This window comes from Schistocerca serialis, chromosome 1 (assembly GCF_023864345.2).
Source record: "Schistocerca serialis cubense isolate TAMUIC-IGC-003099 chromosome 1, iqSchSeri2.2, whole genome shotgun sequence".
NCBI lineage: Eukaryota > Metazoa > Arthropoda > Insecta > Orthoptera > Acrididae > Schistocerca > Schistocerca serialis.
Genome location: NC_064638.1, coordinates 526,351,522 through 526,377,741, shown reverse-complemented (window position 1 = coordinate 526,377,741; position 26,220 = coordinate 526,351,522). Strand labels below are relative to the sequence as shown.

Here is a 26,220-nt window from a genome sequence, read left to right as displayed (position 1 = left end):
GAATGGTTATGGTTTTATACACCAGTGTAGAATTTCCAAGCACTTTAGAAAACTAAACTCGGGGAAAAAACACATTTTGGAAAGATCTTTGATGTGCAGTTACATGTATGCTGCAATTTTCATATTATTTAAATTCAAATTCCACTAAACACCACATGGTACTTTCTGAAGCATCGAAACTGAGATTGCGATGCACCTTTGTAAGCCATTAATAGCTCATGTCATGTGAATTTGCCAGCCGATGACAGCGTATATTCAGAGCACAGGACACATGATGTAGTCAGCCAATAGCAACATCACTGTTAAGTAGCACAAACACACAAATAGGAAAAGTTAATGGTTTAAATAAATATACGTAGTATTGCTACAAGAACAGCAAATCTTTCACATATAATATTGGTCTCAAAGATTAATAAGCTGCAAGAGAAGCTAAGCTTTCACATATATATAACATTGATCTTTATTGTGCGCGTTACACTTTAAGATACATCACACAAATGTGCCAGTAAAATCTTTAACTACGACATACATATCTGATCTTCTGGGCTTGAAATTCTTCTAACTGGCTCGTCATCAAAGAGTTGATTTTTAAATGAGAGTCGAACACTTTGTGATTTAAGAAATTCATTGTACATTCTCACACATAGTTCATCTTGCGTAAAGAGAAATTTACTTCGAAAGTAACGCTTTTCAAATTACCTTCGCAATATTTTCCCGCGACCTGTTAAAAACAGGTTTGTTCCAGCAGTTGCCAGAGAGCACCAGATAACAGGCGTTACTGCGCTTGCGCAGCTATGACGACGTAGGAAGCCTGTATGTTTGTACATGTGAAACATTAAAAGATCTTACATTATGTCATAAAAGAAACAAGACATCAGAGTATACTCCAAGAGCATCGGAATTTCATGAACCAAACTAACATGCATGATCCGGCTTAAAATGCACCTTCAAATGTCCAGATTCCCAATGAAGCAAGCCTCGACAAAGAAGTGGGCTTTTCAGTGTGCCTGTCAGGATGTAAATTTTTGGAGTACCGTTATTGTATTATCTCATGTTTGGTTCTTTATTAGGGCACAATGCCATATGTACTAGAAGACGAAAACATGCACTTGTAATGATGCAAACAGTTGAAACTAGCCAACAGTGTGGAATTAAACTTTTTGTTTGAAATAAATTGACTGCCTCAGTGGAAAAGAGCAATAAAAGCCAAATTTCTCTAGCAAACTGACAAAAAAAGCTTAATTGTTCTGCAAGGTGATTAGTGCTAATAACACATGTTAGTCTTCCGTAATCATGTGAATTCACTTGATAGCTACCAGCCAAACAAATCCGTTCTGTTTATATTTGACGCGAGAGCAGTAAATGAAGAGGAAACAGCAATATTACTAAACATAAACAGGGGTCAGGTGGAGACTACCCATCTCCCCACTACAACTCAGATTGCTCCGCACATCAGCCCCTGATTTACAATATTTCCAAACTGGGGCAATAAGCTAGTTCCCCTCACTCACTCCCGCAAGCGTTTGAGATAGGATTTTTCAAAAATATGTTCATTTTGTAGCACACATCTTTCTGAAGAGTCTGATACATAAAACATATATGTTCGAGGACATGTAAGATATGTTATTTGGTCTTGGGTGTGCCGAAGTGCTGTGCCATGCCTCTTCACACAGTATTATTCTATTGCACATAACTGTATTTCATTCTGTGGAATTCAAACGTGTAATGGACGCCAGACTATATTTGGGACAGGTTTGCTTTTTAGCTAATGACTTGCAGTTTTGTGTGACATAAAATTAAATATAGGATACATAAAAACAGTAAAGACAAGAAACAAGCAAGTCAGTATACATTTCTTCAATCTTTAGGTCCTAGCATTTTTTTCTCTCTATCTTGCTACAGCTTGTGAAAGAATCTATTACACCATCAAAGTTCGTCAAATGTTTTACTACATGAAAAATCGAAATGTCTATGTCTTATACTGAAAAAGCTGTTAATACAAACAGTACCCAAGACTGGTGTGGTTTCTCAGTCTGATTACATCTGTTTTGTCACTATCTGCTAGATAAAATGAAATAGGCCTTTCTAATATTGCAACCATTGTAACATACATCAAATTAACGAGACTGTTTTGGCACAAATGGTCATTTTTATAACACTACAGAATATAATTCATGAAGCACCAATATCAAATGCCCTCTACCTTCCCACCCCCTAGATCCAGGCCTGCTGCGCATGGCTGAAGCTGGCAGCTTGGGTGCGCTAGTAAAATTTTCTGGGTAGTATCTGGCTTTTTGCTGTTACTGCTCGTACAGCTAACAGCCACACTTCCGTATAGATAAGCGGGAGAAGGTACTACTCATACACAACTCAACAGCGCATGCACAAGAGCCCATTCACAACTGCTCAAACGAATCTAAGGTAAACAGTTGTGACGACACGCTCATCGGAAGCAATTTGTTGTTATGAAGCACTGCGTAATCTTCCTAAAGCCTTTGACACATTTTGCTGTTAGCAGACACTTGTATGGGTACTGTGTTTTGTTGTTGTATATGGCACATTTCCAATGCAACGTAAGTTTTATTTTTGTTTTTTTCCTGGAATTCTAAAAATTCCCTGGGTTTTTCCTGGTTTTCTCCCAGATGAAAAAATTACTGGGTTTTTCCCGGATCTCCTGGTTGTCCCGGGTCATATACACCCTGATCACAATTAAGTTTAAGCCTACAATTGACGAGAACTGTACAAGTTTATTGTGGCAACCGTGAATGTTCGAATTTCACAACACATCACAATCCAAATGGGTACTAATGGAATCAATGAAAGACTATGCAGAAGTGACACGGACAGTAAAATATGCGAATCTAGAACTTCAAATTTGCACATGAACCTTGTACAAGTGGTCTCACACAAAGGAAAATTCTTAAGTCAGCTTTTATTTATGAATAGATGTATTTCACAGATTTTTCACTTCGTTGTTCCTCTGCACACTTCTATACTGATGAGCCAAAGAAGAATAGTGCAGTTTGAGTTTACTCCTCCAATGTTCTGATTTTAATTCTGTTCGGTATTTTTTCTGCACTTGTGATAACTATACTGTACTCCATTCAATGTTATTTAACTCCTCATCCAACTCTATTAACACTCTTCGGGTTCTATAGTTCTAGACCTTAGTCTGAAACCACTGTCTTATTTCCTTCAGTCCATTAATCTCCACACTCTTTCACTGACATACAAAGAACTTTTACGTGATAGCAATGCATCTGACAACCATACCCAAGGTGTACTAGCTTACTTTAATTGACAAATTTCCAAGCCCCTTCTAAGGAACAGGTATCCCAAATACATAAATAGTTGCAAATAGCTGTATGAGAAACGATTAACGAAATAGTACTGATCATACCTACTTAAGAAAATGATTTAATTAAAGTTCTGTTAAAAAGACTTTTGTTGTAGTTTCATGGTTGTGTATTACTTTAGCTTAAGAAGTTAACATACACTGATGAGCCAAAACATTATGACCACCTGTTCAATAACATGTTTCTCCTTCTTTGGAACAAAGTACATCACTGATTCTGTGTATGGGATCTGACTGTTTGTTCGTAGATTTGTGTGGTGGCAGTAGAGGTCCATGCACACAGGTCACATAACGCTTGTAAATAATGGGCCACTGATTTACATATGCAGTGATGGTGCCCAGCAGCGGCCCAGATGGGTTCCACAGTATTTATAGCATGCGAATTTGGCTGCCGGGGCATCAACGTGAGTTCACTGTGATGCTCCTCAAACCACTGTAGCAGGTTCTGGCTCTGAGACACGGATAGTTATACTGCTGAATGATGACATCGCTGTTGGGGAAGACATCAAGCATGAAGGAATGCAGGTGGCTTGCACCTATCAGCATGTCTTCAATTACCACCACAGGTCCCATGCAAGTGCGGGAGAATGTCTCCCATAGCATAATACTGCTCCCGCCAGCCTGTGTCTGGTGCATTGCACTTTTCTAGCCACCATTCACATTGATGATGGTGTTTGTGGAGACAACCATCAACCTAGTGTAGAAAAAATGTAGCCACCCGAAGAGCCGACACGTTTCCGTTGCTTGATGATTGAATCCCATAGGTCACATGGCCACTGCAATCGCAGTTAATGATATCATTGGTCAATATGTGAACACATAGGGGTGGTCTGCTGCAGAGCTCCATGTCCAACAATGTAGAATAAATGGTGTGTTCTGAAACACTTGTGCATGCAACAGCATTGTGTTCTTTTGGCAGAGATTCCACAGATTGCCATCTACCCTACCTTACGGAGCAGCACCCCACGTTCTGTGACGGGTCATGGACGTCCACCATTTAGCGCCTAGTGGTTGTTTCACTGATCTTCTACCTGTCTCTGTAGTTGCTCACGACAGTAGCATTTGAACATTTGACCAGCTGCACTGTTTCTGAGATACTTGTTCAAGGCTCTGTCTAATAATAATTTGCCCTCAGTCAAAGTCACTTATCTCAATAGATTTCCCCATTTGCAGCCCACTTCTTCACTAGGGTGATCCCCCATCTGTGTCTGCTCCACTTACATACTTTCATTACTGCATCACATACCTGCAACACCATCAGGTGGCATCCAACATTGTGGCGGGCTGTGGTCATAATGTTTTGGCTTACCAGTGTATCTCAGTAAGAGGTTGCAATTGTGGCCCATGGAACACGCAAATAATGAAAGTAAAGTAGAGAGAAACAATTCATTTTTTAAAGCACGTAATTGGCAACAGCCTTACATGATTATTACAAACAAGTGTATACTCAAACCACATTTCATTAATTAAATTGTTTATTTTTTAACTTCATAAAAGTATCTTACCTTAATAGCAACTTTAGTGTCCTTATGAGAGAGCTTTAAGGCATTATTGAAGACCTTCAGATCTTCGTCAAGGGATAGGGTAGCCCCAGGAAGTTTCTGTTGATCAGGTTCTATGAAATCATTTAGTCTTGCAGGTGCTTCAATAAATATTATTTTACGATTTCCCTGAAAATAATAACCATTATGTTTAGTACACTCGCAATACAATAGTAGTAGAAATATATTAATATTATGCTTTGAATCCCCATACAAAGTTCTAAGATGCTTCCAATAAAAGCATATATTGGAATGAGATGCATTACAATTACCCAATGCAGAAGATATGTAATATAACATGTAAACCAAATGACAGATAATTCACATCTTCCACGTAATTTTAATAACAAAATTTCCAGAATGTAGCAAGAAAAACAGGGTCAAATAATTCTGCTGAAGCAAGAGGATGTGCCAAAAATGTCAACCACGACAGAAATAAAGCAATTAAAAATAGTACTGATGTTGTTAGCTGGAACAAATACAAAAAAAGGTGCTAGTAGTGGCCAGTTGACACTGCCAAAATCTACAGGATATTCGTCTTTTGGATCTGCAGCTCACGTCTTTTCTTTCTGCATTTCCATTAAATAATAGTATAGGGGTTCCGCCTTTTTGCTCACACACTGCTTTTTCTTTTTACCCAAACATGTTTCAGCACCTCTGTGTCATCAACAGTGGGTAATTTTTTAATTAAAAACTGTAAAAAGTGAAAATATTTTAGGTTATAATTGATTTAACAAAGTGAGGCCTAAACTAACAAGTGACACATACAATGCTGTTCCTATATATTGCTCCAGTACTCTGACAGTCAGCTGGAGAGGTTTAGCTGGATTCTTCTGAACAGAATATAGATTTGTCTGTTCAGTAATATGTTTGAGAAGTTGAGTGTCAAAGAAATGTTTGAAATATTCAACAGATTCCTGGATTGAAGTAGACTCATGAATTGAACCTAGCCACTGTGGTATGTCATGAGCACTGTTGCCATTACTAATATTTCTCCAAACTGGTTTTCGCCTAGTGGTTTCACATAATGCTGAAGCAGCTGAAGTATTCTCTACATCAGGAACACTGACATCCTCTTGACTATTTGGTTCTGAAAGTGACAAAACTTATACTTTTTAGTGTCTTTTTAAAATCACTAAGGCAGAAACAGTATTAATAATGCTGCAGTACAGCCCAGAGATAAAAGCAACATACCTTACCATCTACAGAACTGCTGATTGTTGTTTCCCTATTTGTTGACACATATTCCTCATCTGGAGCAACAGCATGCCTGTTCTTTCCATAAAATGCTGCAGGTTTCATGATCTAAGCTAACAACAGTTGTGTTGTGTATGCCTAAGTTGTCAAATTTGTAATGTTTATGCTCACACACTGTAAGAGCTATGTCTACAATAACCATTTTTCATCCAGAAGTACATCAATATTATATACATCCTACAATATTTATGAAAAGTTGATAACTTACATTTTTCAAGATCAGTTATACTAAACAACAACAGCTGAAACACATGTGGCCATGCTACACGGAACTCACTAGAGACAACGGTTCAAGTAGTTGACGAAATTGCCACAGTGCGGCGCCACTTCCTATATCTGTTGTCTGAAGCGCCATGCATCTGCTACACTCAGCAACTGCGTGAAAATACGTCTCATTAAGCACATACAGCAATTCACTGTAAGCGTTATAAATTTGTCGCAATCGCCCATAGAGGGTTGAGGCCGATCATCAACTTCAGAACTACTCCAAAATAAAATTAATGAATTAACTATCTGCATAGATGAATTAGAGTCTTCAAACCCAGCTGACATAATCTGCCTCTCTGAACATCATGTGACCACTGGTATAGAACTTTTAAGTGTTACAGGGTTTAGGTTAGCATCTCACTTTTGTAGATCAGAAATGGAGAAAGGAGGAGTTGCCACATTCATTAGGAACTGTCATAAATTTAAGAACATAGACATTCATAAATTTTGCCTAGAACAGCATATGGAAGCATGTGCAACAGAATTAGAATTTCACAAAAAATCCTTCATAATATTAAGTGTATATCGAGCACCTGCAGGTAACTTTAATCTGTATGTAAACCACCTTGAAGCTGTACTGGCCCATTTAACAACCAAAAACAAAGAAATAGTGGTTCCTGGTGATTTCAATGTAGATTTCCTTAAGACTCTCCCAATAAGAACTTATTTGAGTTAGTAATACTATCATTCAACTTAATTCCCACTGTAAAGTTCCCCACTAGGGTAGCCACTTGCTCACAAGCAGCCATTGATAATATCTTTATAGAAAAGTCCAATGAACAAAATTATACTACAAAACCAATAGTCAATGGCCTCTCAGACAATGACATGCAGTTCCTTCTGTTAAATGTTAATACTGAACAGGATATAAAATCTGTTAAATCTGAGCTCAAGAGGGTAATCAATAAGCCAAAAATTAATTATTTTAGGAGACTCCTCAGAGACATTCACTGGACTGATGTTTACAGTGCTCATGGCATGAATGAAAAATGTAACACTTTTGCTAATAAAGAGCTTACCTTATTTGAACACTGTTTTCCCCCAAAACTTACCAAGGTTAGAGCAAAGTCTACAAAAAAGCCATGGATTACTCAAGGAATAGGGGTATCTTGTGAAACAAAAAGAAAACTGTATCTGTCAATCCAAAACAGTTCCGATGTTGATGCTATAGCACATTACAAGAAATACTGCAAAATATTAAAGACTGTAATACGGATGTCAAAGCAAATATATTACAAGGAAAAGATAATCATATCAGATAACAAAATAAAGACAATATGGGATATAGTGAAGGAGGAGACCGGTAGAACCAGACATGAAGAGGAACAAATAGCATTAAGAGTAAATGATACATTGGTGACAGATGTGTATAGTGTTGCAGAACTTTTTAATAAACATTTTATAACTGTTACCGAAAAGATGGGGTTGTCAGGTTCAGTAGATGCTGCTATGGAATACCTCAGACCAGAAATTTCAAGCAACTTCCATAATATGAATTTGACCCTCACTACCCCACAGAAATAATGTCCATCATAAAATCTTTAAAATCAAAAACATCTAGTGGGTATGATGAAATATCAACAAAGTTAATTAAAGAATGTGATTCTGAGCTAAGTAACATATTAAGCTAGCTGTGTAACCAGTCATTTATCAGTGGAATATTTCCTGAATGGCTGAAATATGCTGAAGTTAAGCGACTGTTTAAGAAGGAAGATAAAGAAATAGCATCAAATTTCCGTCCAATTTCACTGTTGCCAGCATTCTCAAAAATTTTTGAAAAAGTGATGTACAGTCAGCTTTATAACCATCTTATCTCAAATAACATACTGTCAAAGTCACAGTTTGGATTTCTAAAAGATTCTGATATTGAGAAGGCTATCTACACTTACAGTGAAAATGTGCTTAATTCATTAGACAAAAAATTGCAGGCAACTGGTATATTTTGTGATCTGTCAAAGGCATTTGATTGTGTAAATCACAATATCCTTTTAAGTAAATTAGAGTATTATAGTGTAACAGGAAATGCTGCGAAATGGTTCAAATCTTATATCTCTGGCAGGAAACAAAGGGTGTTATTAGGAAAGAGACATGTATCAAGCTATCAGGCATCATCTAACTGGGAACTAATTACATGTGGGGTCCCACAAGGTTCCATTTTGGGGCCCTTACTTTTTCTTGTGTATATCAATGACCTTTCATCAGTAACATTACCAGATGCCAGGTTCGTTTTGTTTGCCGATGATACAAACATTGCAATAAATAGCAAATCAAGCGTAGTCTTAGAAAGATCAGCTAATAAAATACTTGTGGACATTAATCACTGGTTCCTAGTGTTTGTCACTAAACTTTGAAAAAACACACTACATGCAGTTCAGAGCTTGTAAGGGGTGTCCCACGAGTATACGTCTAACATACGATGACAAGAAGATAGAAGAAGTGGACAGTGTTAAATTCTTGGGATTACAGCTTGATAATAAATTCAACTGGGAAGAGCACACCACAGAACTGCTGAAGCGTCTTAACAAATCTCTGTTTGCAATGCGAATTTTGTCAGACATAGGGGATATAAAAATGAAAGCTGGCATACTATGCTTACTTTCATTCCGTAATGTGATATGGGATTATTTTTTGGGGTAATTCATCAAGCCGAGCCAAAGTTTTCTGGGCACAAAAACGTGCAGTAAGAGTTATATGTGGTGTGAACTCAAGAACAGCATGCAGAAGCCTGTTTAGGGAACTAGGGATACTAACTACTGCTTCCCAATATATTTATTCCTTAATGAAATTTGTCATATTAAAGACATTTGTCATTTGTCATTAAAAATATATCACTTTTTCAAATCAACAGCTCAATTCATGGAATCAATACCAGAAATAAGAATAATCTTCACAAGGATTTAAAGTTACTTAGTCTTGTACAAAAAGGTGTGCATTATTCAGGAACACACATTTTCAATAACTTGCCAGCAGCCATAAAAAGCTTAACAACAAATGAAATTCAGTTTAAGAGAAGCCTAAAGGATTTATTGGTGGCCAACTCCTTCTACTCCATTGATGAATTTTTCAGTAAAACCAATTGATATATATATATATATATATATATATATATATATATATATATATATATATATATATATATATATAATGGAAGGAAACATTCCACGTGGGAAAAATTATATATAAAAACAAAGATGAGGTGACTTACCGAACAAAAGCGCTGGCAGGTCGATAGACACACAAACAAACACAAACATACACACAAAATTCAAGCTTTCGCAACAAACTGTTGCCTCATCAGGAAAGAGGGAAGGAGAGGGGAAGACGAAAGGAAGTGGGTTTTAAGGGAGAGGGTAAGGAGTCATTCCAATCCCGGGAGCGGAAAGACTTACCTTAGGGGGAAAAAAGGACAGGTATACACTCGCACACACGCACATATCCATCCACACATACAGACACAAGCAGACATATTTAAAGACCTTAAAGGCGAAAAGGTGTTGGTTACAGCTGGGCTATGTTGGACTTGGGTTGATAGACAACGATGTGCATAAAGGTTAGGTGGTTGTGTTGCCGCCAAAACACGTTAAAGGACGGAGAAATTCGGGAAAATTTCGAAAAAACTGCGTGTCGTCTATTAAAAGGAATGGTATTGTGGTGGCAGATTATGAAAGTGAGGCTAACAATTGTCTGACGAAGAAATAATGGCGTTAAAACCTGTGGGAAGCGGCTAAAAATGATGAGTGATGTGGGAAAAATGGAAATGGAAATAAAGCGAAAGTTATTAGAACTGGCCGAAATGGTTGTTTAAAAGGTGAAAGGAGCTGTTTGTGACCTAGAAACGGTGGATATTATAGCGGCGGTAGTGCTGAAAGCGGCAAAAAAATATTTTGTTGGTTATGGTTTGGAGGTGGGTTACGTATTATTGAGTATATATATAGGCGGGATAAAATAGTATAGCAGATTACGGTAAAAAGGAGAAGGTGAATACAAAGTGAAACTACTGGCAAAAACAGAAAGAGGAAAATAAGACGACAGAAAAGATTTCGAAATGCAACAGTGACAATAACAAACGTAATTGTTGGATTCAAATTAATGATATCAATATAATGGAAGGAAACATTCCACGTGGGAAAAATTATATATAAAAACAAAGATGAGGTGACTTACCGAACAAAAGCGCTGGCAGGTCGATAGACACACAAACAAACACAAACATACACACAAAATTCAAGCTTTCGCAACAAACTGTTGCCTCATCAGGAAAGAGGGAAGGAGAGGGGAAGACGAAAGGAAGTGGGTTTTAAGGGAGAGGGTAAGGAGTCATTCCAATCCCGGGAGCGGAAAGACTTACCTTAGGGGGAAAAAAGGACAGGTATACACTCGCACACACGCACATATCCATCCACACATACAGACACAAGCAGACATATTTAAAGACCTTAAAGGCGAAAAGGTGTTGGTTACAGCTGGGCTATGTTGGACTTGGGTTGATAGACAACGATGTGCATAAAGGTTAGGTGGTTGTGTTGCCGCCAAAACACGTTAAAGGACGGAGAAATTCGGGAAAATTTCGAAAAAACTGCGTGTCGTCTATTAAAAGGAATGGTATTGTGGTGGCAGATTATGAAAGTGAGGCTAACAATTGTCTGACGAAGAAATAATGGCGTTAAAACCTGTGGGAAGCGGCTAAAAATGATGAGTGATGTGGGAAAAATGGAAATGGAAATAAAGCGAAAGTTATTAGAACTGGCCGAAATGGTTGTTTAAAAGGTGAAAGGAGCTGTTTGTGACCTAGAAACGGTGGATATTATAGCGGCGGTAGTGCTGAAAGCGGCAAAAAAATATTTTGTTGGTTATGGTTTGGAGGTGGGTTACGTATTATTGAGTATATATATAGGCGGGATAAAATAGTATAGCAGATTACGGTAAAAAGGAGAAGGTGAATACAAAGTGAAACTACTGGCAAAAACAGAAAGAGGAAAATAAGACGACAGAAAAGATTTCGAAATGCAACAGTGACAATAACAAACGTAATTGTTGGATTCAAATTAATGATATCAATATAATGGAAGGAAACATTCCACGTGGGAAAAATTATATATAAAAACAAAGATGAGGTGACTTACCGAACAAAAGCGCTGGCAGGTCGATAGACACACAAACAAACACAAACATACACACAAAATTCAAGCTTTCGCAACAGACCAACAGACTGTTGCCTCATCAGGAAAGAGGGAAGGAGAGGGGAAGACGAAAGGAAGTGGGTTTTAAGGGAGAGGGTAAGGAGTCATTCCAATCCCGGGAGCGGAAAGACTTACCTTAGGGGGAAAAAAGGACAGGTATACACTCGCACACACGCACATATCCATCCACACATACAGACACAAACACAATATATAATTTTTCCCACGTGGAAGTTTCCTTCCATACAATCTAACTTCTGCACCATTTCAGTGCAGTAATGTGTTCATTGTAAATAAGTATTATAGTAGTTGTATTTGTGGTGTCACCGCCAGACACCACACTTGCTAGGTGGTAGCTTTAAATCGGCCGCGGTCCATTAGCACATGTCAGACCCGCGTGTCGCCACTGTCAGTGATAGCAGACCGAGCGCCACCACACGGCAGGTCTCGAGAGACTTACTAGCACTTGCCCCAGTTGTACGGACGACTTAGCTAGCGATGCAACACTGACGAAGCCTCGCTCTTTTTGCAGAGAAGATAGTTAGAATAGCCTTCAGCTAAGTCAATGGCTACGACCTAGCAAGGCGCCATTAACAGTTGATATTCTTTATAACGTACCGTCAAGAACGATGTATACAACTGATGGATTAAAGTTAAGTATTCCAGCAGCTACGTATTTTTCTTTATAGCATTCATTACGTATCCTGTTTCAGACCTCACGCCAGCCTGCTTGAGTTTAACGCGTGCATTTCGGCCTTCTCTAGCAATACAACCGTATTACATGTTTATTACCTTATAAGTAAATAAAAACTTTTTTATTTTAAATTCAGTGCATTAGTATTTGTAAAATAACTTTCATATAGTGTTCATTAAAAAATGACGATCATTCCACTTGGGACATGTGGAATAGTACATTAGCTTGTTTGTTTTAGTTGTAAATATTTGTCATGTATTGTTGTTTTTCTGACATGTTCCACATCCTGGAGGACCTCTTCAATATGGATCCATTGGAATGAAAGTAAATCTAATCTAATCTCATACCACCTAGCCCAACATACACACACATTACTAAAGAACATATGCACGTTTGAAAGCAACATAAACCTAGAGAACTCAATGCAAGGAATAGAGAGAACCAAGAACATAGACATACCAGACACAACAAGCCTCATACCACTGGATGTCACATCAGTGCACACTTGTATTCCAATTAATGAAACAATCAACATCACCATACAAAGACTGAAACACAAAATTACTTTACGTTCAACAAAGAATTTTATTCCCAACATGAAGGCCTGCCAATGGGATCGCCAATTAGTGTCGTACTAGCCAACGTATTCATGAATAACCTAGAGAACAGGATCTTCACACACATAATAAGACAAAAAAATAAAAAGTCATATACTGGTACCATTACGTCAATGACATAATATGCCTAACTGATGAACCACATGTACATTTAGAACAGCTACACAAGGACATAAACAACTAATACACAAAAATTCACTTCACATTAGATGCAGGAACAGAGAACACACTAAATTTCCTGGACCTCACCATATGAAAAATGAACTACACCCACAATATTCAGGATACCAACAACCACAAGCACCACCATTCACAATCACTCGAACCATCCGGTGGGATACAAACAAGCAAGATTCAGATTCATGTTCAAAAGACTGAGCACAAGACCTGTAAGCAAACTGAATTACAGACAGGAACTAAACACAGTAAAACAGATAGCACAGGAAAATGGTTATAAGCCCCACATGGTGGAGACTGTTATAATGTCAAGTTGAACACATATATTTCAAAACGACACAACACATCTACGTCACTGAGCAAGTTGACAAAGCAAGACATGTGAACACGGTAACATTCAAATGAGCACTGCGTCCAAGTCTAGCGGTCGCTGGCTGGCTGGCCGCTTAGGTGGCGCGGCTGCTGCATGGCTGGCAGAAAGCGCCGCATGGAGAGGACGCGCGTCATTGCGCGGCGGCACTTTGAATGATTGGCGAGTCACAACACTTTTCCCCCCCTTTGAAATTTTTGCACTTGTCTTGATGGAGGTGGCCTGTAGATTGCTAACGTCCATAGGTGCTGTTTGACTGGCCGTAAAGCCTTGAGGAGGAGGCTTCCCGTATCGACGGATGTGTCCCCGATGATAACGGGTTGAGATGACAGGAAGCTTAGGGGCCGAATCTGCTGGGGCCCCGTGCACCAATCTGCCCATTGCGGAAAGTCCAGCTGATATAACAGGAGACATGGACGATGTGTCTGCGTCCGTAGGAGAGGGAGGCGAGTAGAGTTGCTCCGACAGATGGTCATCCGGTTCCTGCATGGGCACGTGTCCTGGTGACGTCCTTTCTTGTACTGGCACCGAGATGACGGTGAGAAGGCTGCGTTGTGAGTAATGAGAGATGCCAAGATCCCGAGCGTCGGGTAGAGCTGAAGGTGGTGTATCAGCATTCGGAACAGGTGTTGCTGGCACACGAGGCCGAAGCTGGTCCGAATGACGCACTGCCACACCCGTGTCCGTCTGGATTTCATACAGGCGTTGGCCACGGTCTCGTAAGATGCGACCCGGACTCCATTTTGGCCACCTGCCATATCCCCGTATCCACACAAGGTCATCGGCAGTGAACCGGCCAAGCGAAGGCACCCGCAGCCGTGAGGTGGAAGGCCGCAGAAGATGAAGTAGCGTGCGGGGCTATCAGCCATGTAAGAGCTCAGCTGGGCTGTGGTCGCCCATGGGGGTGAAACGCAAAGCAGCCAGAAATTGGAGAAGCGCATCATCAGCAGCAAAAGAAATCAGGAATTTCCTCATCTGAGCCTTAAATGTGCGGACCAGTAGTTCAGCCTCACCATTTGATTGTGGATGGAACGGAGGGGCCGTGACATGCATGACGCCGTGACGAGCACAAAAATCTGCAAATTCGGAAGAGGCAAACTGCGGACTATTATCAGTAACAAGAGTAGAGGGAAGGGCTTCCAAAGAAAAAATGCAGGCGAGAGCATTTGTGGTTGCCGCGGTGGCAGACGATGTGCAACGGACAATGAAAGGAAAGTTAGAGTAGGCGTCAATTACGAGTAGCCAATAAGTACCTAAAAAAGGACCCGTGAAGTCAGCATGAATGCGCTCCCAGGGCTTCTCAGGCGAAGGCCACGGTGACAAAGATGATTTCGGGTCAGCAGGTAGCGACCACGTGTGCGATTTCAGAGTTGATGCCGAGCCAGTACACATGACTGTGCGCCAGAGATTTTGTGTGAGAGACACCCCAGTGCCCTTGGTGAAGGAGGCGCAAGACCAAAGCACGCAAACACGCAGGTACCACAACACGTGGCGAAGCATTGTCATTGGAAACGAGGATAACACCATCCCTAGCCGTGAGGCGGTAACACAAAGTGTAGTAGTTCCGCAATGGATTAGAAGTCTTAGCGGACGGACGATCTGGCCAACCGTTCTGAATACAGCGAAAAACCCGGGAGAGGGTAGGGTCAGAACCTGTAGCAGCCGCCAGCCGGTCTCCGGTGATGGGGAACCCGTCCACAACCCACCGCTCGGCAACATGCAGGTGGAAAAACAAAAGTTCGACCCTATCGAATGCCAGATCAGGACCTATGGGAAGGCAAGACAGTGCAGCTGCATTCACATGTTGAGCTGTCGGCCGGAAATGAATCTCATAATTGAAACGAAACAAGTAAAGAGCCCAACGCTGGAGGCGGTGTGCAGCCTTGTCGGGAAGTGACGTTGATGGATGAAACAAGGAAACAAGTGGTTTGTGATCCGTAACAAGATGAAATTTGTATCCATAGAGAAAAACACCAAACTTATGAAGAGCATAAATATGGCCAAAGCTTCTTTTTCAATCTGAGAATACTTTTGTTGGGCATCCGTAAGCATTTTGGAGGCACAAGCTATGGATTGTTCAGAAACGTCAGAAAAACAGTGTGCAAGGACTGCACCCACGCCGTATTGAGAGGCGTCCGTGGAAAGCCAAGATGTTGGCCAGGTCGATAAGTAGCCACACACGGGGCCTGTTTCAGCATAGTCTTCAATTTCTGGAAAGCTGCATCGCATGACGCGGACCAATGAAAAAGCACGTTTTTATGCAACGGCTGAGCCACCGAAACAGCAGACGGTAAAAACTTGTGATAGTATGCTATTTTCCCCAAGAAGGCCTGCAGTTCCTTAACAGATGTAGGGCGAGGAAGCGCATCGATCGCAGCGACAGCTTGCTGAAGCGGATGAATACCATCCCGAGAGATTTGATACCCCAAGTACATGATAGATGCCTGAAAAAATTTTGATTTCTGAAGATTACACTTAACACCGGCAGTCTGTAAGACATGAAAAAGTGTACGGAGGTTCTGAAGATGTTCTTCAGTGTTGGAGCCAGTGACAACAATGTTGTCCATGTAATTTATACACCCAGGGACAGGGAGCAATAACTGATCCAAGAATCGCTGAAAGAGAGCGGGGGCACTGGCAACCCCGAATGGCAATCGTTGGTATTGATAGAGGCCAAAAGGCGTGTTAAGGACCAGAAACTGCCGGGAAGCAGCGTCGAGAGGAAGTTGATGATAAGCTTCTGTCAGGTCAATTTTGGAAAAATACTGGTCACCCGCAAGGTTAGTGAACAATTCTTCAGGTCGGGGCATAGGGTAAGTGTCGATGAGGCATTGTGCATTTACAGTGGCTTTAAAATCGCCACAGAGACGAATATCACCATTCGGCTTAGCAACAACAATGGTAGGAGAGGACCACTCACTGGAAGTGACAGGAAGCAAGACCCCTGAAGTAGTGAGACGATCCAGCTCCCATTTTACCCGATCACAAAGGGCCACAGGAATGGGCCGAGCCCGAAAAGACTTAGGCCGAGCAGTAGGTTTGAGAGTGACATGAGCTTCAAAGTTGTTTGCACGGCCGAACCCAGGAGAAAAAAGGGACGAAAATGTCATTGACAAGGAATCCAATCGAGCATAAGGAATAGCATCAGAGACGATATTGACAGAGTCATCTATTGAGAACCCAAAAACGTGAAAAGCATCGAAACCAAAGAGATTTTCTGCATTACTCTGGTCGACCACAAATACGGGTACAGTGCGAACGATGGATTTATAAGATGCCTCAGCATTAAATTGTTTATTGTACGTCCGTAATTGCCGTGTGACAGGTGATAGGAGTGGAGAACCCAACTGAAGATACGCCTGGAATTAATGATAGTGGCAACAGAACCAGTATTCACCTGCATGCGAACATTCTGACCAAGGATTTGGACTGAGAGGAATAACTTCCCTGAAAGGGAAGAAGTGCAATTGACAGACAACACAGAAGCAGAATCAGCGTCACGGTCATGAACACCATGTATGCGGTTGGAGTTGCAAATGGAAGGCACATGACCCTTCTTTTTGCAATTGTGACACATGGCCCAACGTTGGGGACAATCCTCGCGTGAATGTTTCGTAAAACACCGAAGGAAGTTGCTGGGGGTTTTGCTGCAGTTTCTGAGAGGATTGTTTACGGTTAGCCCGAGGATGTGCGTGGGAGCGTACTGCGGCCACTTCGGCCGGCGGGGACACGCCACACGCGTCGTCAACAGCGCACAGAGGTTGTATGTCCCCGACATCACCCCACGCCTCTATTTGTGCTCCAGCAGCGCGAGAAATTTCAGATTTAAAAATACTGAAATCCACCCACAGCCTACATCTACATTTATACTCTGCAAGCCACCCAACGGTGTGTGGTGGAGTGCACTTTACGTGCCACTGTGATTACCTCCCTTTCCTGTTCCAGTCGCATGTGGTTCGCGGGAAGAACAACTATCTGAAAGCCTCCGTGCGCGCTCTAATCTCTCTAATTTTACATTCGAGATCTCCTCGGGAGGTATAAGTAGGGGGAAGCAATATATTCGATACCTCATCCAGAAACGCACCCTCTCGAAACCTGGCGAGCAAGCTACACCGCAATGCAGAGCGCCTCTCTTGCAGAGTCTGGCACTTGAGTTTGTTAAACATCTCCGTAACGCTATCACGGTTACCAAATAACCCTGTGACGAAACACGCCGCTCTTCTTTGGATCTTCTCTATCTCCTCCGTCAACCCGATCTGGTACGGATCCCACACTGATGAGCAATACTCAAGTATAGGTCGAACGAGTGTTTTGTAAGCCACCTCCTTTGTTGATGGACTACATTTTCTAAGGACTCTCCCAATGAATCTCAACCTGGTACCCGCCTTACCAACAATTAATTTTATATGATCATTCCACTTCAAATCGTTCCGCATGCATACTCCCAGATATTTTACAGAAGTAACTGCTACCAGTGTTTGTTCCGCTTACATATAATCATACAATAAAGGATCCTTCTTTCTATGTATTCGCAATACATTACATTTGTCTATGTTAAAGGTCAGTTGCCACTCCCTGCACCAAGTGCCTATCCGCTGCAGATCTTCCTGCATTTCGCTACAATTTTCTAATGCTGCAACTTCTCTGTATACTACAGCATCATCCGCGAAAAGCCGCATGGAACTTCCGACACTATCTGCTAGGTCATTTATATATATATTGTGAAACGCAATGGTCCCATAACACTCCCCTGTGGCACGCCAGATGTTACTTTAACGTCTGTAGACGTCTCTCCATTGATAACAACATGCTGTGTTCTGTTTGCTAAAAGCTCTTCAATCCAGCCACACAGCTGGTCTGATATTCCGTAGGCTCTTACTTTGTTTATCAGGCGACAGTGCGGAACTGTATCGAACGCCTTCCGGAAGTCAAGAAAAATAGCATCTACCTGGGAGCCTGTATCTAATATTTTCTGGGTCTCATGAACAAATAAAGCGAATTGAGTCTCACACGATCGCTGTTTCCGGAATCCATGTTGATTCCTACATAGTAGATTCTGGGTTTCCAAAAACGACATGATACTCGACCAAAAAACATGTTCTAAAATTCTACAACAGATCGACGTCAGAGATTTGCGCATCTGCTCGACGACCCTTCTTGAAGACTGGGACTACCTGTGCTCTTTTCCAATCATTTGGAACCTTCCGTTCCTCTAGAGACTTGCGGTACACGGCTGTTAGAAGGGGGGCAAGTTCTTTCCCGTACTCTGTGTAGAATCGAATTGGTATCCCATCAGGTCCAGTGGACTTTCCTCTGTTGAGTGATTCCAGTTGCTTTTCTATTCCTTGGACACTTATTTCAATGTCAGCCATTTTTTCGTTTGTGCGAGGATTTAGAGAAGGAACTGCAGTGTGGTCTTCCTCTGTGAAACAGCTTTGGAAAAAGGTGTTTAGTATTTCAGTTTTATGCGTGTCATCCTCTGTTTCAATGCCACCATCATCTCGGAGTGTCTGGAAATGCTGTTTCGAGCCACTTACTGATTTAACATAAGACCAGAACTTCCGAGGATTTTCTGTCAAGTCGGTACATAGAATTTTACTTTCGAATTCACTGAACGCTTCACGCATAGCCCTCCTTACGCTAACTTTGACATCGTTTAGCTTCTGTTTGTCTGAGAGGTTTTGGCTGCATTTAAACTTGCAGTGAAGCTCTCTTTGTTTTCGCAGTAGTTTCCTAACTTTGTTGTTGTACCATGGTGGGTTTTTCCCGTCCCTCACAGTTTTACCTGGCACGTACCTGTCTAAAACGCATTTTACGATTGCCTTGAACTTTTTCCATAAACACTCAACATTGTCAGTGTCGGAACAGAAATTTTCGTTTTGATCTGTTAGGTAGTCTGAAATCTGCCTTCTATTACTCTTGCTAAACAGATAAACCTTCCTCCCTTTTTTTATATTCCTATTAACTTCCATATTCAGGGATGCTGCAACGGCCTTATGATCACTGATTCCCTGTTCTGCACATACAGAGTCGAAAAGTTCGGGTCTGTTTGTTATCAGTAGGTCCAAGATGTTATCTCCACGAGTCGGTTCTCTGTTTAATTGCTCGAGGTAATTTTCAGATAGTGCACTCAGTATAATGTCACACGATGCTCTGTCCCTACCACCCGTCCTAAACATCTGAGTGTCCCAGTCTATATCTGGTAAATTGAAATCTCCACCTAAGACTAAAACATGCTGAGAAAATTTATGTGAAATGTATTCCAAATTTTCTCTCAGTTGTTCTGCCACTAATGCTGCTGAGTCGGGAGGTCGGTAAAAGGAGCCAATTATTAACCTAGCTCGGTTGTTGAGTGTAACCTCCACCCATAATAATTCACAGGAACTATCCACTTCTACTTCACTACAGGATAAACTACTACTAACAGCGACAAACACTCCACCACCGGTTGCATGCAATCTATCCTTTCTAAACACCGCCTGTACCTTTGTAAAAATTTCGGCAGAATTTATCTCTGGCTTCAGCCAGCTTTCTGTACCTATAACGATTTCAGCTTCGGTGCTTTTTATCAGCGCTTGAAGTTCCGGTACTTTACCAACGCAGCTTCGACAGTTTACAATTACAATACCGATTGCTGCTTGGTCCCCGCATGTCCTGACTTTGCCCCGCACCCGTTGAGGCTGTTGCCCTTTCTGTACTTGCCCAAGGCCACCTAACCTAAAAAACCGCCCAGCCCACGCCACACAACCCCTGCTACCCGTGTAGCCGCTTGTTGCGTGTAGTGGACTCCTGACCTATCCAGCGGAACCCGAAACCCCACCACCCTATGGCGCAAGTCGAGGAATCTGCAGAACCGTCTCAGCCTCTGATTCAGACCCTCCACTCGGCTCTGTACCAAAGGTCCGCAGTCAGTCGTGTCGACGATGCTGCAAATGGTGAGCTCTGCTTTCATCCCGCTAGCGAGACTGGCAGTCTTCACCAAATCAGATAACCGCCGGAAGCCAGAGAGGATTTCCTCTGATCCATAGCGACACACATCATTGGTGCCGACATCAGCGACCACCTGCAGATGGGTGCACCCTGTACCCTTCATGGCATCCGGAAGGACCCTTTCCACATCTGGAATGACTCCCCCCGGTATTCACATGGAGTGCACATTGGTTTTCTTCACCTCTCTTGCTGCCATATCTCTAAGGGGCCCCATTACGCGCCTGACGTTGGAGCTCCCAACTACCAGTAAGCCCACCCTCTGCGACCGCCCGGATCTTGCAGACTGAGTGGCAACCTCTGGAACAGGACAAGCAGCCATGTCAGGCCGAAGATCAGTATCAGCCTGAGACAGAGCCTGAAACCAGTTCGTCAGACAAACTGGAGAGGCCTTCCGTTCAGCCCTCCGGAATGTCTTTCACCCCCTGCCACACCTTGAGACGATCTCCCACTCTACCACAGGTGAGGGATCAGCCTCAATGCGGGCAGTATCCCGGGCAACCACAGTCGTAGTCCGATCAGGGGATGCGTGGGACGAGCTGGCCATCCCCGACAAACCCCCATCTGGATCCCCACAGTGATGCCCATTGGCAGCAGTCTCAAGCTGTGTGACCGAAGCCAACACTGCCTGAAGCTGGGCGCGAAGGGATGCCAACTCAGCCTGCATCCGAACACAGCAGTTGCAGTCCCTATCCATGCTAAAAACTGTTGAGCAAAGAACGTCTGAACTAATCTACAGAGAGCGCAAACAAATCGACACAAAATGTAAACGGTTATTAAAATACAAGATTGCCTAGTAAATGCAGTAATGCTGCTACTTGCACACTGCTGACACACTGCTCGGCGGCGGAAGGAGACTACGCGATTTTACAGTATTCAGGTACTAAAATGCGATGCTACAACTCTCAAATACTATAATACGCACGCAAAGAAATTAAGAATTAAACTATGTAACAAATGAGTGAGCTAGGAGTATATGACTTGCTGCTGCAGCTGCTTATCCAACAGCGGCAGGGAGCACACTGACTGTGACCAACTGACACTGGCCGTTCAAAACAAAAACAGAAGACAGAATGAGATAACATCAATGTACAGGAGACAACAGCAGAAGGCAAACAGGTTTTAAATGAATACACTACATTCTGTAAAGGCACATTATTTAATGCATTACAAGAACTTCACAGAAAAGGCAACACAAACAGCTAAACGAGGTTACACACACACACACACACACACACACACACACACACACACACACACACACAGAGAGAGAGAGAGAGAGAGAGAGAGAGAGAGAGATAGAGAGAGAGAGAGAGAGAGATAGAGACAGAAAAAGTAAACAAAATTCAAATTTGGCGTCAAACTCTCTTGGGAAAAAATGACACCAACATAGTGCTCACCACATCTTGTGAAGTAAAATGGAGTTTATAAAGAAATAAATTACATTAATATGTGTGTGCAGTGTCCTCGAAATCCAAAACAAGAAAGATCAGTTACCACAAAATGTGAGTAGTAACAAATATATATGCAAAACATTTTGACACACCAAAAATCACGTTTTCAAAAATCAAAGGATGTGTTACATTGCTGATGAAATTTACATTTACATCACTTGGCTGACAAGCTGTCAGTGCAGGACACTATAGAGTTGGTTCTGTAAACCCACATTATGCAAAATCACGGTAAGAAGCAAATACAAACAAAAGCTTTCTATAGGCCTCACTTTGTTAAATCAATTACAACCTAAAATATTTTCACTTTTTACAGCTTTTCAATAAACAAAAAAACCCACTGATGATGGCACAGAGGTGCTGAAACATGTTTGGGTAAAAAGAAAAAGCAGTGTGTTTGCAAAAAGCGGAACCCATATCCTATAATCTACAGGATAGGAACACATTTTTTATGGTGACATGCTTCCTGCAACTGACCAAACTCAAGAGGCTACATGGTAACCCTGCATAACTAGGTGTATGTGTTTTCTTTTGAGAAGTCTGTGTTTGAAAAATGCTCACATGAGGGCAGATAAAACATAAAATTAAGGCAATGACTATTAAATATTGTAGCTGCATATTTAAATAAGCCATGCAAATATTTATATTATAATAATGAAGTTTGTCTCTCTTATCAGCCAGTATGGTGGCTAATAGTCAAAATTATGATAGACTTCAAGAAGAATATAATAATTCCAATCCCAAAGAAAGCAGCTATTGACAGGTGTGAAAATTACCAAACTATCAGTTTAATAAGTCACGACTGCAAAATATTAGCACGAGTTCTTTACAGACAAATGGAAAAACTGGTAGAAGCTGACCTCGGGGAAGATCACTTTGGATTCCGTAGAAATGTTGGAACACATGCGGCAATACTGACCCAACGACTTATCCTAGAAGATAGATCAAGGAAAGGCAAACCTACATTTCTAGCATTTGTAGACTTAGAGAAAGCTTTTGACAATTTTGACTGGAATACTCACTTTCAAATTCTGAAGGTGACATGGGTCAAATGCAGGGAGTGAAAGGCTATTTACAATTTGTACAGAAACTAAATGGCAGTTGTTAGAGTGAAGGGGCACGAAACGGAAGCAGTGGCTCAGAAGGGAGCGATACAGGGTTGTAGCTTATCTCTGATGTTACTCAGTCTGTGTATTGAGCAAGCAGTAAAGGAACAAAAGAAAAATTTGGAGAAGAATTAACATCCGTGGAGAAAAATAAAAACTTTGAGGTATTCTGATGACAATGTAATTCTGTCAGACATGGGAAAAGGACCTGGAAGAGCAGTTGAATGGAGTGGACAGTGTCTTGAAAGAAGGATATAAGATGAATATCAACAAAAGCAAATTGAGGATAATGAAATGTGGCCGAATTAAATCAGGTGATGCTGAGGGAATCAGATTAGGAAATGAAACATTTGAAGTAGTAGATGAGTTTTGCTATTTGGGGAGCAAAATAACTGATGGTCAAAGTAGAAAGGATGTAAAATGCAGACTGGCAATGGCAAGGAATGCATTTCTGAAGAAGAGAAATTTTTTAACATAATTTAAGTTCTTAAAGAATTTATATGGAGACAGCAAAGGACCTGGAAGTGCAGTTAAACGGAATGGGCATTGTCTTGAGAGGAGGATATAAAATGAACATCAAGATAAGCAAAACAAAGATAATGGAATGTAGTCAAATTAAGTCGGGTGAAGCTGAGGGAATTAGATTAGGAAATGAGACACTTAAAGTAGTAAAGGAGTTTTGCTATTTGAGGAGCAAAATAACTGATGATGGTCGAAGTAGAGAGGATATAAAATGTAGACTGGCAATGGCAAGGAAAGCATTTCTGAAGAAGAGAAATTTTTTAACATCGAGTATAGATTTAAGTGTCAGGAAGTTGTTACCGAAAGTATTTGTATGGAGTGTGGCCATGTATGGAAGTGAAACAGGGACGATAAATACTTTAGACAAGAAGAGAACAGAAGCTTTCGAAATATGGTGATACAGAAGAACGCTGAAGATTAGATGGGTAGATCACATAACTAATGAGGAGGTACTGAATACAATTGGGGAGAAGAGAAATTTGTGGCACAACTTGAGTAAAAGAAGGGATTGTTGGTAGAACACATTCTGAGGCATCAAGGGATCATCAATTTAGTATTGGAGGGAAATGCGGAGGGTAAAAATTGTAGAGGGAGACCAAGGCATGAATACACTAAACAGATTCAGAAGGATGTAAGTTGCAGTAGTTACTCGGAGATGAAGAGGCTTGTGCAGGGTAGAGTAGCATGGAGGGCTGCATCAAACCAGTCTCTGAACTGAAGACCACAACAACAACATGACGGAATGATGGTTTGGTTCTCCCTTCTTTGACCGCTGATTAGAAGGGTTTTTATAATCATTATCAAAATCATCAGCTAATGCTAGCAACAGATGAATGTGAGGGTCATGCAACACATCTCTGCTTGAAGTAGCGTTTTCCAGACGCAACCCAGCAAATGTACTTACATGTATTGATAGGCAAACAGCATATGAAATTACTCCTGGACACAGGTGCTTCTGTGCCCTTGCTGAATCAGTTTAATTAATTAAGATTATGGTCACCATATTTGCTGGCTGCTGAGACAAATTTTTGGACCTGCCAGTATCATAACGCATCCTTGATAGGAACATTTCTAATTTCACTTACAACCAATTCATTCATTGAGTAAATTTTTTTGTGGTAACTGATGCCAAAATGGGCATCATTTCTGAAATAGACTCTTTCCACACTTTTGGATTTATGATTCCTGAAACAGTAATAGGACAAAAATGCAACCAATTCAAATGTTCTTTCAGATAACAGTGTCTGATGTACTTGGGCTTCAATCTCTCAGCAAATGGACTCAAATATATGCAAGATTATGTTACGGCCACTACTAGTGGAAATGATGCCCAACACTGCACTTATCAACCATTGTGGTTTCCTAGCAACTTACAGGTCACCCTGACTGTAGGCCATGACACGGTGGCACAGCTACATCGCCACCCTCACTGCAGCACTTGGACTAGTTGCATCAGCCACAAGTGCATGCCATTATTAAGGCCTTCTTTGATGCAGGTGGGTGTGCCACTTATAACATATGAGTCCAGACACCACCAAACCTGGTTTCACCTTTGTTCCTCATCTACCAAAGGTCCATGTTGTTTACTGTGGCCTAAGACTGTGGATTCCTGCAGTGTCACAGAAATCAACTTTGCCTCAGCAGCTGCCTGTTTCTCTGCCCTCCACTCCAGGGGCGACTCATGCAACATCCATGGAGCCTCATCTTGCTCCATCCTTCTGCAGCAGCACTCATGTTCACTGATCCACAATCTCTCCCAGTGGCACCATCACTGAACCATGCACTATGTACAGATTTGTCCTCAGGTGATCGCTACTGTAGGGGAGGGGAGTGATGTAGTGGTGCCACCCGATCACTGTTAACCACTATGGCACAACCATCAAGATGGCATTTATCAACAAGAGCACCCTTTGGTGAGACCATCCCAGAATCAGATGTATAAGCCAGCCTTGGGCTGGCTTGAGTCACAGTTATGATGCAGTCTGGGGAGTGTGTGTGAAGTGTGACATTGGTTTGGCTACAGTGTTATATTGTGGATTCCATTTTTAATATGGGGAACTCTAAATTGGCTTGGTCTGAACTTTGCTTCAGAATACAAACTTAAGACAGCTACACGGTCTCTGAGAAGCATTCTGCAGTTATCTCTAATCGTGAATGAAGGGCAAGTCTCCACTACTTTCACATGTAATTCACCTTTTACTAAAACCACACCCACTAAACAGACTTGTTCTATTAACTTAATTATGTTGTTAAATTAACTTAATTATGTCATTTATTGGAAAATTTGACTCATTCCACATCCTTATGAAATATCGTATTCATGATCCATGGAACTAGTATTAATCTAATCTAAAGACTATTGTCTCCATTGTGGCCAGCATGATAACACATGGGAATGCCTTTTGCTCATCTGACCTGCCATTAAACTCATACTTTTACGTTACATTGCACTCTAACTCTAACTGCACTTTGTATTTTACTGATGCTCATCTAAGTTTACCTGGTTGTATGCCTAGTAATATGAAAGCTGCATTACACTATGATATAAACTTCAATACCTCCATATTCAGGACTGTCACTTGTGCTGTGACATCTCTAATACGTTTCAGTACCGTTTGTGTGTGATTCTACCCTGCAAATAATTAGCATGTTGCATGTTTACAACAATGTAGAGAGAATTTTTTTCGAATATATTA

The 26,220-nt window shown here is 41.3% G+C and overlaps 1 protein-coding gene across 1 annotated transcript in view; it reads right to left on the bottom strand.

Annotated features, from left to right (window-relative positions):
• LOC126474727 (neurofibromin) overlaps window positions 1-26,220 on the bottom strand; it is a 457,914-nt gene that overhangs the window by 232,915 nt on the left and 198,779 nt on the right. The window contains exon 32 of the mRNA XM_050102210.1: window positions 4,861-5,025. Coding sequence (XP_049958167.1) covers window positions 4,861-5,025 — 165 coding nt within the window. The remainder of the gene's footprint in view (window positions 1-4,860; window positions 5,026-26,220) is intronic.